This window comes from Tupaia chinensis, unplaced genomic scaffold (genome assembly GCF_000334495.1).
Source record: "Tupaia chinensis unplaced genomic scaffold, TupChi_1.0 Scaffold148242_1, whole genome shotgun sequence".
NCBI classification, from domain to species: domain Eukaryota; kingdom Metazoa; phylum Chordata; class Mammalia; order Scandentia; family Tupaiidae; genus Tupaia; species Tupaia belangeri.
In genome coordinates this window covers 129,285-145,208 of record NW_006208093.1, presented here as the reverse complement: position 1 = coordinate 145,208, position 15,924 = coordinate 129,285, and the positions used below count along the sequence as shown (strand labels likewise).

At 41.6% G+C, this 15,924-nt stretch overlaps 1 protein-coding gene across 11 annotated transcripts in view; it reads left to right on the top strand.

The window, feature by feature from the left end:
* BEND7 (BEN domain containing 7) overlaps positions 1-15,924 on the top strand; it is a 153,446-nt gene that overhangs the window by 75,832 nt on the left and 61,690 nt on the right. For 4 of the 11 annotated variants that reach the window (XM_014584957.2, XM_014584953.1, XM_014584955.2 and 1 more), the window contains exons 6-7: positions 6,472-6,591; positions 11,695-11,745. In XM_014584957.2, the coding sequence (XP_014440443.1) occupies positions 6,472-6,591; positions 11,695-11,745 (171 nt within the window). Of the gene's footprint in view, positions 1-6,471; positions 6,592-8,549; positions 9,296-11,691; positions 11,746-12,152; positions 14,704-15,924 lie in introns of those variants that run through there. The other 7 variants (XM_027769045.1, XM_006170373.3, XM_014584954.2 and 4 more) reach the window with 4 other exon arrangements.

Here is a 15,924-nt window from a genome sequence, read left to right as displayed (position 1 = left end):
TACGGTCTTACCTGACTGAGCAGCCAGCCCTATTCTCGTTCCCTTTATCTCAGTACCTTAAATGCCACAGTTATTGTTATTTTAATAATTATCAGAATAGATGGCAAGCTTACATTTTATACATTTCCATTCTCTCTATGAAATCAGGGAATGAGACACCAAATATCATCCAAGAAAATGTGTACTCTCTTAAAACCACATAAAATTTGGATCAGAGTTATCAAGTCTTCAGAGTTCAAAATGTCTGTTCATCCATCCTTCCCATGGTCCAGTTTCCATTTCGAGCACCCCTGCCTCCTGCTCAGCTACCTCTTTGATGGGGCAAATGATCTGCTAGAACCTCCCCTTTGCCTAGTTCTCTCCCCAGGTTGTCCACTGAGCTCTGCTCTTTGTAATTGAAAGTAACACCAGCATTCTCTGCTTTAGTATGGAAAAATTGATTTAACTATTGTTTTGTTTATATTTAGAATTCCACCATTTTTCTTTTAATAGGAAGTTCAAATAATAGCTTGAACAGTATAAGGCAAGAGAGGAGAGTGGAGAGGGATGCTGACTGCTGGTTGAGTTCTACTCAGCTGTGAGGATGAAGCTGCTTCCCAAGACCACCTCTCCTTTTGTACCTTCCTAGGCCAGACAGGCCCCAGTCGGGTTGCTCTGCTTATACCTGGGACCATATTATGGAAACTCTTGCCCTACCCCTCACAAACTAGGAGTTTAGCAGATCTCATAAGGACCCAGCTTTTGGCTCTGCTTTATGTAAACCTTGATTTCCACTTGGCTGTTTGGCCACAAGTTAAAACTGAGTCATGAGAGCTGAAGTTGGGCTGTCACTGCTGGCTAGAAGTTTCAGAAGATTTTCCAGTCAAATGAAAATGCTGCAGATCTACTCCTGCTTCTTAAAGTGCCTGTGTGACAGTGACTCCCTTTGAAAGTCGGTACCATATTTTGCTTTCCTTTCACAGATAGCTAGAAAAATCCAAACTAAAAGTCCCTTAGGAACTCCTGAGTGAATAACTGCCGGGGGGAACGAGCCCAATCCGCTGTGTCCTCATTCAGCATGTCAGACACGCAATGCAGAGCTGAGTTCATTGATGATTATATTAGAAACCGCATTCCTAGGGAAGGCTCTGCTCCGCTTATTCATTATTTATATACAATTAAAGGGCATGGTTCAAATGAACGCGAGCATCTGGGAGGAGGCATTATTCATGTAGAGATCAAATCTAGCATTTGTCATTTCCCTGGTGACTTAACATACTCTCTGTACCTTGAGACCTCAAATCCTATTAAGCAGAGTAGATACTTTCACTCTTTCTTAGTTTCATTGTTGGCCTTATTCCACTTGCTCAAATTATTTGGACTCTGAGATTAGCCCTTGCTGCTTCTTAATATATTAAAATAGGAAAGGAAGGAAATTTCTTTTTAGAACCTATTGCGTTCCAAGGATGAATGCAAATTATTCTACTCTGATTCTTAATGACCTACTATTAGCATAGTAGGTAACCCAGTGCATTAATGCAATACCTCTTTTCACATCATTACTCCTAATGGAACTGTTACCAGGATAATAGCTTGACCTTTAGCTATACATTCAGATAGCAAAAGTATATTCTGCTTACTCAATACCTCTATTCACGTGGCATATTGACTGTTTTCAGATCAATGCAATGACAATCTTTTGGCCATGTTCTAAGGCCTCATCTGCGATTGTAATGGAGAGAATAGGATTTCGCCTTCAGTAGGTAAATTCTAGTTAAAAGTCTCTTTTAAGTTTGGGTGTAATCCATGAACTAGAATGTCAATAATGTACCCAGTGGAGATATCTGTTTGTATAGGTATTTTTCGAGAAGCCTATTACTGTGTCTTCAAAGGTCTTAGACACAGACCCAGGAGACGGTGATTTTCCTGGCTTCTTTCTGTTGAAGCCAGATAAGTTTTAACTGAAAGGAGAAAGAAATAACCTGAAATTGTTGCTTTTTTACAGAACAGACAGAGTACTTGAGCTCAAGGTTAGATTAGTAAGGTCTGGTATGAAGCCCCTAGTGGAGCAGAAGGAAACACTCCCCAGCCATTCCTTTGGTTCTCCTAAACTTGATTGTTGACACACAGGGAGTCATTCTGATGTTAACAGAGTCCAAATCTACTTTGTTAATTTGGAACCAGTACTCGCTAATGTGTGATAACTTGGACTCATGCATTTCACAATCTAAGAAAAGAGAGGTTGCTATGGAAATTAATTATATAAATAATATAAGTGGGAAGACATTTATCTACAAAGATAGTATAGTCCATTCTTTTTTTAATATACTTCTTTTTTCTTTTAGTTTGCTATAGGGCATATGCACTCACCAGAGAGTGTATCCCTCCTGTGGGATACACTCCCTTCTCTTCCATTTTCCTCTTGGGACTTTGGGCACTCACACACATGCCCCTGGTGTGCTTTTTCAGGCTGCTGGGTCTGGGATTAAAACCATACAGTTGGCCATCAAGCTGCCTTAACCACTATGCCACCTGGCTGCTCCAATATATATTACATATAAGCAGACAGGAAACTAAAATACTCTGTTTACTAAAACAAAACTTTAGGGACTGGCCCCATAACACAGAGATTATGTGTTATCTGTGGAAAGCTGGATCCCAATTGTCCAACTGTGATTCAAGTCTCAGCCCCAGCAGTTTGCAAAACACACCGGGCATGTGCACACGTGCGTGCATGCCCCAAATCCTGATGGAATGGAGAAGGGAGAAGTGGAGGAGGAACAAATGCAGCATGGACACATCCTATTGGTGGGGTGTTTACCCTCTCTGTCTGTCTCCTCTCATTGTCTAGAGCACACATCCTCTGGCAATAAAAAGCAAAACATGAAACAGACTTTAGGGACTTTGGGCAGTTCTCTGGTTAGTAAATGTTAATGTGAACATCTAAATACAATAAACCTTGTTTCTGTAAATATATTCTATTAACTAAGATTTCCTTCTAATTTAGATAGGTGGTTCTCCCCCAGTTAGTCTAAATTTGTGACCTATTATATTTGTTTCCATTAGAAATGAAACTGGAAAATACGTTTGTTCATTGAATGTTTATTGAGTTTCTATTCAGTATAAAGTTCCTTGAGAGAGGTGAAAGAAATGAAGGCCTTGCAGTTATTTCTAACCTGGTGGAGGACTTAAGAGCACACCTACCCCCCAAGGGTATGGTTTCTTCTGCACCTCTTCCATGCCCCTATCTCACCAGGACAGCCTGGTGGTTACTTGTCCCTATTCTTAATTCTGCTTCCTAATCATCCCTTCGCCTGTGCTCAGTCAGAGCTGCAGTGGGACCCCTCCCATTAAGGCTCTGTTTTCCTCTTGAGCCCAAGTCCTGCTGTCATCTCGTTAACTTCAGTGTCCACATTACAGAGTCACTGGACCCCTGGTCACGTAGGCCCCGGCCTCACCTGTGGTGACAGTCACCTCTTCCACGTTTCATTCTGTGCCGTCAACCACACCTTCACCTCTCACACACAGCTCCACTGCCACTGTCTACACTCCAGTCTCTCAGTGGGCCCTGTGCCATGACCCCTGCCTGCCAATTCCATTGGTATCTCTGTTCCTGATCTCTGTAGATAGTCCCAAATCTAGGAGCTTTTTTTGGGGGGGGTGGGGGTTTCACTTCTTTCCTGGGGTGCTGAGGTGGGGGACAAGGCGGAACGATGAGATCAGCCTAGGTAATGTCTTCACAGGCATCTTGAGTGTCTTCTAGCCTGTTACGCCAAAACTGCCCACCAGAATCCTAGCCCTAGACCAGTCCAGCATCCTAAATAGGACCTGCAAGGTACCGAGGGAGAAAAGTACTGCCCATGTCACTGTTGTCAGCCCAGACATGAAACCCGGCTGCTGCCTGGCAGCCTCGTGCCTTGTCCTCAGTGTGCTGCTTCTCCTGTTCTCCGGGATGAGTGAACTTTCCCCATACCCCCATCCTCGAGAGCCCCTCACCGTTGCGTTCACAAAGAGCTCAAGAGTGATCACTACAGCCTAGAACGCCCCCACATCAACCCAGCTTTCCTACCTTCTGGTTCCAGAGGACAGCATCTCCCTCCTGTGGAGGGTACCCCTCTTTTCTGTTCTGGGCCCCACCATTCCCCAGTCTTCCTGGATGCTTCCTTTGGTGCTCCCCTCCTTTTCCTTTCGTCCTGTACGCTCTGCCCCCAGCTGCTTCCTCAGCCGACCCGTCATGCTCATGTCCTCCCGCCCTGAACCCTCTTTGTTCCTATCTTCATGCTTCTGCTCTGAGCCTAGGGTTTTGAGTGTCTCCTAAGGCCACTCTCCCTGCTCTCGCAGACCTTCAGTGAGCGCTTTCCAAACCGCCCTCCCTGCCCCCTTCTCCATTACTCCTCCTCTAGAAGCATGGCTGGTCAGCCCGCATGTAATGGACAGCTCTGCCCAACTGACCTGACTTTCAGCCAGTTGCCTCGGACTCCTCCCTCGGCTCCTCTGTCTTCAGCTCCTCGCCGGTGATGGTGTTCCCTGTGGCTGGGCTGGCCTGTGCTCTTCTCACCTCTGTTCTCCCTGGTTAATGTTCTTTCTCTCATGGTTTACCTAGCAGGTACATGTTTGTGCCTCTTAAGCCAGTGTGTGTCTAGCTTAGCCCCTTGCTCTGAACCATTGGTTTCTCTAACACCTGCTCGCCACTTCCATGGAGGTGCTCCATGGAAGACACCCCAAACCAACCTGCTGTCTCTCACTCCACAGACTTGCCCTTCTCTACTTACTGTATCATATGACTCACCAAAAATGTGTGTTCTTAGGGCTGGCTCTGTGGCATTGTGGTTAAGGCAGACAGAGCCCATATGGCCAACCATACAGTTCAAATCCTAGACCTGGTGGCTTGAGAAACACATCCAGTATGTGTGTGTATGTGTGCCCAAAATCCTAAAAGGAGGGAGAAGTGGAGGAGAAGGGATTGTGGTATGACCGTTCTCCTTGGTAGGTGCTTTCTTTTCTCTCTTTCTGTCTCTCTCTCTGGCAAGTGCATGCACCCTCTAGCACACACACAAAAGGCAGATCTCTGCCCTAGAAACTTCACTAGCTCAGACTGTTGGCATGGCTTCCACCCTGACCCCCTTGAACCTGTTCTCCCCGTAACTGCCATCTCTCTTAGTGCACAGTTGGGTCAGTGGCATTTGTTTGATAGTACAGATCACATGTATGGCTTTCCTTCTTCTTTCAAAATATTTCCTTAGGGTAAATTTCAGGAAGGATGATTGCTAGTCCAGAGGTGTAGCAGTTTTATGTCTCTTGCTATGTCTTCCTCTCATTTCTCAGAAGGGTTTTGCCAGTTTATGCAACAGGTCATGTTCGAATGGGTCAGGTCCCCACAATTTTATCGGTATCAAGTATTCGCTTTTTCCACATTGTTTTTCTAACTTACTGGGTTTAAAGTGTGTTTCATAGTTCTTTGACATACCAGGTGAACATGCATCCTGTGCTTTGCTAACTATGCTTTGTCCATTTATCTACCGTGACTTTCCAAGTTGCTCTTTTATTTGAATGAGCTTTTTGTCTGGTGGCAGACATTGAGCCTTTCCAGTCCTATTTAGTGCAGCTAGCTTTTCTCATCCTAATGTTTATTTTTCATTCAGTGGAAATTTTACATATTTTTACAGTTGGATCTGTCACTATTTTCCTTTACCATTCCTTTTTTAAAGAAACCTTTTAAAACATTAAAATTACCAATATTTTAAATACCAAGAAGGCAAAGTGATGCAACCCTGTACTAGGTATTGACCTTACGGAGAGCGAGTTGAAAAGACGAGTTTGAAAGTGCTGGGGAGCAGAGTGTGAGGCAGAAATGTCAACACGGGCACCTCGAGTGCAGTCACACACTGCGCGGCGATCCTGAGACGATTGTCCTGCCTCGCTTTTGTCCTGCTGTTTGATTCGCCATAGTTTTCTTTGTGCTTAATAGCGTAGCTCTCTCCTAGGCAATAGTACAATCCTCAAAGTGGAACTGGAACTTGTATTAAGACGTAACTGTGTTATTTATTCTGAACGCTGATGGAGTTAGTAGGGTCACCAGGAGAACATCATCTTTTTGTGTCGTTTTGCATTTGATTTTTGGATGAACAACAAAAGCATAGAAGCTTTTAGTAAATTTATTGAATTTTGTCATAGGGCCAGTGGAGTGGGCCCATAGGAAGCGTTTTCTTCTCTGGCCATAAGACACATATACTTGGAGATGAAGCAAGTAGAAGTAGTGTTTCCATGTGAACTACCTAGCATTTATAGCCAGTTTCATTTTGAAGCACAATGCATTATATGCAGCCAGGGCCCTGCCAATCTCCACCTTTGCCAAAGGAATGCAATGCGTTTGTAGAAGAGTCGACATCTTTTAGAAATATACTTAGTTTTATCTTCTTGGGATGCATTCCTGTTTCAGATGTGCATATTTATGTGCTAAAATATTTAACAATATTACAATTTTTCTTTCAGTCTTCACAGAAAAGTACTGTACTGCTAACCATGTGGATAAACTTCCTGGCCCAAGAGACTGGGTACAGATTCTACAGGATCAAATTAAGCTGGCCAGAAGAAGGTTAAAAAGAGGCTCAGGTATGAATAAGCTACAATAAAATAATTATGGAAGTACCTTATTGAATTCTTAGACTTTATGAAATATAATACTTTCCTCTAATACTTTTGTCTTTTGAAGGAGGAGCTTTATAAAATGTGCTATGGTTTGCTATCTTATTCAAATGAATTTTGAAACTCACCTCAAGATGAAATAGTGAAAATTACAATATATCAGGCCATTTGCTTTGAACAGTACAGTGAAAAAGAGTGGTCTCATTTGCAGTCTGATGTGTATGTCTTATGTATAAACTGGATCTCTCTCTTGTGGTTTGCTTCTGTTAGCATATTGATTTTTGTTTGCTTGGATCTGTTTGATTTTATAAAAGTACTACTTGCTTAATGAAAAAAAAAAAAGAAAAAAAAACACACAAACAATAATCATTCTATCAAAAAGACCACATAAAGTAGAAAGGGATTTTAAGTCTGTGTGTATGTGTGTGTGTGTGTGTGTGTGTGTGTGTTTAAAAATCTAGGCCTGGTGATTCTGAAACTATTCTTCCAGGAAAAGTGAACACCAGTTGAATTGTGACTGTTTAGATTTGGTCATTTGACGTCTTAACCTCCCCAAAACAACTGTGGGTTAATTTACTTGGAGGTTAGTTTTCTCCCATCCTATAAGAGTAACTATCTCCAGGTGGCCACAGATCTCTAGAAACCTTTATTTATTTATTTATTTATGTATTTGTAATTCCATATAAACTATCAATGGTACAGCCATTATGGAAAACAATATGGAGATTACTCCAAAAAATTAAAAATAAAGCTCCTATATGATTTAGCAGTCCCACTTCTTGGTATCTACCAAAAGAAAATGAAATCAGTATGTCAGAGAGATGCACACTGTTCACTGAAGCAGTGTTCACAACAACCAAGATTTGGGATCAACCTAAGGTCTGTCAGAAAATGAATGGATAAAGAAAATGTGGTGTATACACACAACGGAATACCATTCAGCATTTTAAAAGGGAAATCCTGTCATTTGTGACAACGTGGATGAACCTAGTGGACATAAGTGAAATAACCCAGGAACAGAAAAATAAATGCCTCCTCATCTCACTTAAATGAATCCCAAAAAGTCAAACTTATTAGAGCAGAGAGTAGCATAGTGGTTACTGGGGACTGGAAAGGTACCGCTCAAAGGACTAAAAATCTCAGTTAGACAGGAGGAGTAAGTTCAGGATATCTATTGTACAACCTAGTGACTATAACAATATATATTTGAAAATTGTTAAGAGAATAGATTCTAAGTGTTTTTAGCATGAATGAAAGTATGTGAAATAATGCATATGTTAATTAGCTCAATTAGCCATTCTACAATGTATACATATTTCAAAACATCATGTTGTATCCCTTAAATAGATGCAATTTTTGTCAATTAAATAAATGTTTAAAAAAAATCAGATCAAACATCAGACCCCTGGCTTTCTGAGCTTCTGTGACCAGAGTATGAGACAGTTTGGAAGATGGACTTTAGGTACAGAAATGTTACACATTTTGTATATTACAGAGGTGTATGAAAAGTGCTATAAAATACACGAGACTGTGTTTGCCTGCCTCTGACTGTTCTGTGTTGCTATAACGGAACACCACAGACTGAGTCGCTTACACTGGGCAGAACTGTACTGGCTCACTGAAGCTGGGAAGCCCACAATAAACGGACACCTGGTGAGGGTCCTCTTGCACACAGTCAGGATGTGCTTCCATGTCGCTTCCTCCTTCCCAGTCAGGGTGGCCAAGAAGCACATCTCTGACCCACCTCAGCATCTCTCTTAATAATTCACATCACAGATGCTCATCCCCCCTGTCGCCCCCACGTTTGCCTGTTTCTACCAGAATGGGACCCAGACTGTAGCCTGTTCCCACCATCCCTTCCCCTAGGAGACCCACACTCACTTTTGTTCTTGGACATCAGAAAATTTGACTTAGGACATTTGCAGTTTGGACCACAGGGTTGAGATGATCGGCAGAGATATTGGTGATTGGCAGCTGGCACTTGTCTTCTGCAGTTATAGCAAGTTCCACCAGCGTCTGAGAAGGGGAGGTGACTGTGAGACAAAACCAGCCTTGACATACAGACCGAACCAGACCAGAAGGATAGCCCATCAGCAGTGACCTGCCAAATAGAGTTTGTCTCCCAATTTTGTCAAATCATGTTACACTTCACTCTCCTTGAGCAGCATGGAAGTGAGACCCCTGCAAATGGAAACCGCAGCCACTTGCTTTTCAAAACCTTCACGATGCGGATAGGAACCGAGAGACCTGGATCAATAACATCATTGCACTCGTGCTTTTTGTCTTGATTATTTTCAGTCTAAATGATAATACAAACAGTGTCTCACAGATATTCCACAACTTCAGCCTTATTTATCGTATTTGGCTCAGTTCCTGGAACAAGGTACAGGCTCTGGCTGGGCACACTAATCAACTAACCACTTGAGGAAGTCTGCCCCACAGTAGAAGAAAGAAGTGCCCGCACAGATTCAAAAGGCCGCTAGGAGAATCCAAATAGAAATTCATTTGGGGCTGTCATCACTTGTAATAATTTTTTTTCCCTATAACTGGAATGATTCCTTTCCTGGTGTGAATTTTTATCACTTTCATTAGATTATTTCCTCTGAGCTGAAATCACAATTTATTATTTGTGTGGGATCTATGAATAAAGCTGTCACTGCTATTAAATTTTTATTGGACTTGCTCAGTCTTTTTCAAATTTCACAACTTGATTGTTACTACAGAAGAAAAAATGAGACCTTGTTGTTATAGACAGATGTTATAATTAAATTTAAGTAACACAGTGATGTTCTTCCTCCATGACACTTGGCCCTCATGTATGCAGCTAGCCTATGTACTAATTTACGTATAATGGCATATATATGTTTTTGTTGGTTCTGTATGGTCTGTCCTTACTAAAGTATATAATTGCATAGGCCTGCTTTTAAAAGGTGAGGATAAGGACCAGCAGTTGGCATAATGACTATGTCACTGGATTCTCATGTAGTCGACTGTGGTTCGAGTCCCAGACCTGGTGGCTAAATTTACGCCAGGCACATGTGCATGCGTGCCCAGGATCCCGAGAGGAGAATGAAGGAGAAGGGATTGCAGCGTGGCCATCCCCCTGGAGAGTGATTTCTCGCTTCCTGTCTCTCTCTGTCTTTCTGGCGAGCACATGCGCCCTATAGCAAAAACCTCTCCAAAGGGAAAAAAAAAAAGTGAGGATAGCTGAATGACAAAAGAAAGATCAACTTATGCCCCAAACTGAGTTTTGTTATAGCTAAATGAGAAGCAGTTATACTTGTAGAGAAAGTTACTGAAGTATAAAATGAACTCAAACTTGAAGATTTTAAAACTTACCCCACAATTATGCATGTGATATTAGGATTATTAGAAGCAAAGAGATTAAGAAGCCAGACATTAATCCAATTCAGATCCTTAGCACCATCCCTTGTTAGCTATACTATCCTGAGAAAGTTTTTTACTTCTTGTCTCGTTTGTTAAAATGATCCCAATAAAAGACCTACCTTACAAGGTTTTCTAAGGGTTGAATGACATTGCATATAGAGTGCTCAGTAAATGTTAAGATTTTAATAAATGGTGGCAGCCATTGTTATCAAATTATTACTTATTACTGAAGAAGTTTTGAAATCCTGGGCAAGAGAGCTACCACGTAGCTAATCTACCTAGTCACTTTTGTTCAAACCAATTAGAAGAGAATAATGTCTTCTGAATATAAAAATCACCTATGTTCAGCATTTTTGAATATATAAAATCATAAAAGGCCCAAAGAGCAAAAATTTAAATACCTAAAGCCTTTTATCTAGAAACAGTTATTAACATTTTAGTATGTCCTATTTTTGTTCTGTAAACCAGTTTACAAAAGTTTAATTATGCCATGTATCCTATTGTTTGACTTGAATATTTTATGTTATTAAATATTCATCCACACCATCGCTTTCATTGGTGTCTACTCTTCTCCATCCAAATCAGTCTTGAGTGGTCCCTGTCTTCTCAGTGTTTTCTCTCTGAAGTGAATCTAGCAGCTCTGCAGAGGGTCTTCCACTAAGGCGAGCGTGTATCCTTCTGAGAGTCAGAGGAGGAAGTAGAGGTGGAAATCTACCCATACGTAACCCCTGATTGCGTTCAAGGCAACAGCAATAAAAACAACACGTGGCATTTGTCTTGTTTCCACCAACTCAGTGTTATAGTGTGATGCAAATGGTAGCCCTCATCAGACAGGCCACCAGGTCGGCCTCCTCGGCACAAGGGCAGTGCAGTCACGAGGGGTTTCCACGGGGACTAGCTCTGGGACACAGGGAGCACTGCCAGTTATCCCAGTGGTACAGTGCGATGTTTTCTTTTGTCCTCAGCATGATAGGGGAGACTGACAAGCCCTTCAGTTTCCAGGAGCCCTAGATGCCTTCTTTCTTAGTATTTAGTGGGAGGATTTTTGTTAACTGAAGGATCTACCTTTGGAAGACAAAAGAGAAGTATTTACTAGAGATGAGCAAAGGTTATATCTTAAAGCACAGAAATGAGTCTTTTGGAAAAATCCACATTCCTTCTCCATGATTTTTGTGTGTGTGTGACGGAATTGACACCAAAGTTACATGGGCAGCTCTAGGACCTGAATTTGCAGTCATCGCCAAAGAAAGGTTCATTCTCAAGATTTCCTAAGGTGGTTTCGCAGGAATGATTCTGGGGAAGGCAAATATGATTCTGTCATACAAAGAGAATTCACTGAACTGGGTGCTTTCAGTGACCATCCTTAAACAGCCCCAGATGCTGGCTAGATATTTAGGCCTAGGTAAATAAATAAAAATGAACTGAAATCATCGATGATTAAGAGAATGAGGTTCATAAGACTCTTTTTAAACAATATAGGAAAATTGACTTCATATCATTATCATCATCAATAAATTTCATCTAAATTTTACTAAATGTGAACCAACTGAATGTGAAAAAGGAAGAGAAAAATGAAAAGTGCTATGTATACTCGAGTTTCGTTTAATTGTATTACTATATTCAGTAAAATGAATGTGCTCTCTGAAACTAATGAGGTTTGTGTTTTATGTTTGTAACCAGCAGAGGTAGCTGACGGTGATGAAAGACTGGACAGCATTTCTTTACCACCAACAGGTAAAACACATTTCCATTTCCATCACCCGCTGGAAAATGCAGCACACAAAAATATTTGCATGGAAAATGCTTTTAACATTAGAGATGCAGATGCTTGAACATACTGCTTCTGTAACAGACCCAGACCTTATAGTCAGAGGTTCTCAAGGCCCTATGTCCAAAGATACTTTTCATATTGAAATCAGAGAGCATGAAAATCTGCATTTTTCTCACACTCAGTTTCATGTTCATAAAAATCACAGGAGAGCAAATCCTAAAAGCTTACTGTCACAACATTTTGTCTCTCAAAACCGTTGGACCTTAAAACATATTTTTATATAAAATGAGATTTCACTATAAAGCAGGGATCACCAATTTTTTGTGATCACATTCTTACTTGTTCTGTCTTCTTCCACCTCCTCCAAAAGGCCTTTGAGATACAATTGATCGTTCTTCCTCATATAATGGGCACCCAAGGAATACTGTGCTTTAACCGTGGGATTGAGTGAGCCAGTCCCTCCAGCATGCGTACACACTGCTAATACAACAACCAGATCTTATGGCCGGGTACGGTATTTCACTGATGCATCTGCTGCACACGGTTGTGTAAAGCCATAGACATAATTCAGACTTCAGACTGTTTGACTCTCAGGTAATACCGCTGACCCTGGCCACCCAGCTGTGTATCCGTTCATATCTGAGAACCCGGGTCTCATCAATGACCCACGTGTCTCTTTATTCCCTCACTTGGTCTCAGCACTCTGTATTGACTGCCTTCAAATGAATAACTAAAGATTCTGTACCCACCCACAAAACCCATACACCTCAAAAAACTGACTGAAAAAGCTCAATTCACTGTTTTTTTCCTCCAAACTAGGGGTGGTATGTTTTTAATTCAATTCAGCAAATGTTAGTGGAGTAGTTAGTCTGTGTAGGAACTCTCCAAGGTCATGTGTTTGCTGATAGCATTGAGATGATAATAGAGTTCATGGGTTTAGGAAGGGCATATATCAGTGATCCTCCAAGCAGTTAGAAAACTCAGCCGAGCAAATGAGACATCCGTTGCTTTCTCTATCATTGAGTAACTAAGCAACAGATCGATGGACAAACATTAAATCAGCCACGAGGTGCCAAAAGGACCTGCTTATATCAAGTTCTTACCATATGTAGTCATCTTAGGAAAGGGATTTCTCTTCTGGCTTGACTGTGTTTTCACATTTGTGAATTAAGAGAATTGAAGTATGTGATCTCTGTCGTTCCTTCCCAATCTGTCATTCTCTGAGTATCAGGGAAACTCTTACCAGCCTTATTCTTACCACCCCGGCCCATTCCCAGTAGATGCTTGAAATACTGTTGATAATAATGAAGTTGTACATTTCAGGAGGCCCTTTGGAGGAAGACCATCCTCTTCTAGTTGTGTTTTCCAGGGCAAGTCCCCTGTACCCAGCTCCTTCCACCCCTAGTTAGGCCCTGGGCTTATGCGTTGCCTTTTCTTCTCTGTGTCGTACGACGTAATGGGCTTTGGTTTTATTATCTGAAAATGATTCCCTGTGATATAACTTTACATTTTCCCATCTGAAGATGGAGGCAGAGATGTGTCAGATGAGAAAACGGAGCATGGGGGATACTAGAACAGCCTCATGGAACTGAAAAACTTGTCAAGGAATCAGAGAATGAGAAGGAACTTGAGAGATCATCTAGTCCAATCCCTTCTTTTTATCCAGTCCTTTTATTTTATAGGAAAAAAAGCCTGAGGCCCAGAAACATTAAATGACTTTCCCAAGGTCTCACGGCTGGCCGATGGCCTGGCCGGCACTCTGGCCCCTCGACTCCCCAGCCATGACACTGTATAGCTTTCTTAGACCTAAGCCAAAGCCAGCTTTTCTCTGCATGTTTTTAAAGATCCTAGGAGATGATGGATGTACTGATCCCGTTAATGTCTCATAGTCTTTACAATTAGAATGTTCATTATCAACCTACCCAAAGTTCACTGCAGTTTATACTCATTTACTTAAGCCCTTTCTCAAATTCTACCCAGTGGTCTGAGACTATTGATAGATACTTGATACAAATTACAAAACAGCATGATAAAAACAGTATCATTTAGTAAGGGGGGAAAGAAGTCACAGATTGGTGCCCAAATTTTGCAGGAATAAAATGAAATAATCTCGATAGTCTAGCATGCCTCTTGATTCTCTCTCTAAAGTAAAATCTCCAGTCCGGCCAGCTTCTCTGAATGCAGTGCCAGGACTAATACCCACCTCCTTGTGCCATAAGAAGATCATCTGAAGGGTGAACTTCGCCTTCCTTGTGTGTGTAGCTCCATGTGTGGACTTGAGCCTCACTGGTCAGAACCACAGGAGCAACCCAGGGCTCTGATACAAACCTTCATTATCTCAAGTATCTGAGCTGGCAAGAGTTGGTCCTTTGGAAAGATTAAGCAATGCCTTTACCACTTTGTTAAGGCCTTTTTTCCTCCTTCCAAATTTTCATGTGTTGGGTAAGGTTAGGAAGAGCAGTATAAATCCTTAAGAGTGTCTCTGAACCAGGAGTGACCAGGGCAGGGTTACAGTTATACAGTTGGGTGGTCACATGACATCTGTTTCAAACCATTACCTGTAAGCCGTCTTCAATTTGTCTAGTGTTAACAAAAATGGATACAGATCTTATAGTAGAGAAATACAGTTTCATCATTTGTCTTTCCTCAGCCCTGCTCAGTTAGCCTTTTGAGCAACCATGGGAACTGAGTTCTGTATTGGTTCTGGTGTGTGAATGCCTGTCCTCAGGCTGAGTGAGGCAAAAGCAGCTACGTAAGTGCTGCAGGTGAGAGACCGCCTGGATGACGGAGGAAACCCACTCAGGACCTGGGAACAGTTTGCATTTGAAAAAAAATAAAAGAGAAGTCTAGGGGCCAGCCTGTGCCTGGTGGTTAGGTGAGGTGAATCCCACATAGCCAGCACATGTGCACGTGTGCCCCAAATCCAGAGGGATGGAGAAATGGAGGTGAAAGAATTGCAGCATGATCATTCCCCATGGGAGGGGGGGTGCTCTCTTCCTCTCCCTCTGTTTCTTTGTGTCTCTCTGGTGAGTGCATGCATGTGCTCTCTGGCAAATAAATTTTTTTAATTTTAAAAAGTTAAAAGTCTAAAGAAAGTAAAACTGAACTGTGCTTTCAAAAATTTTACATGTGACTTGGCTTCTGAATTTGAAATAGGTGGATGTTCATCTGGGTTTAGCAGTTTTGGTCATGAATTGGCATTCTTTTACATACTTTTCTTCCTTTTTAAATTGCCAGATGGTGCATGCTTATCAGAGAGAGAGAACCCCCAGTGGTGCGTGGTCATGCTGCAATCCCTTTTCCTACATTCTTCATCCTGTTGAGATTTGGGACATATATTCACATATTCCCAGCGTGTTTCTCAAGAATCTGGAACTGGGACTGGCAGGTGGCATGGTGGTTTAGGTGCTGGACTCCCACATGGCTGACCATGGTTTGAGTCCTGGACCTGGCGGCTTGCTTTCTCACTCCCCTTCTCTCTCTGTCTCTTTTTTGCCAAACCAAATAATAATAATAAATAAATAAAATTAAATAAATACTTCTTAAAAAAAAAAAAATCTGGGATTGGAATTTGAACCATAGTCAGTCCTATAAGATCTGGCTCTCTTAACCACTAGGCCAGCCAGTGTAGCAACCCTATATAGTTTGTTTGTTTGTTTAATAAAAGTATAAGAAACAGGATCAGCAGGTGGTGTGGTGGTTAAGGCACTGGACACACCCATGTGGCTGACCACGGTTCGAGTCCTGGACCTGGTGACTTTCTCTGTCTCTCTCTCTTTCTCACTCTCTCTCTCTCTCTCTGTGTGTATGTGTGTGTGTGCGTGTCTGTCTGTCTGTCTGTCTGTCTGGTCAAATTACTTTACCACCCAAAGACCATCACTATTGAGTGTTCTTTCCCGGACTTTTCTCTATATTTCTTTCTTTATACAAAGGAGATCAAATTTGTAAAAATTTGTTTGCTGGTTTTTTGTTTTTTTTTTCACATCAGAAGCATTTTCCTTTTTTATTACAAATCTTCATATACATTATTTTAATAGCTACTCGATACTCTGTTTTGCAGGTAAATCATATTTTATGTAGTCATTTTCTATTACTGGACAATATATGGATATACTCTAATAGTAAACCATATTCGTGGACTT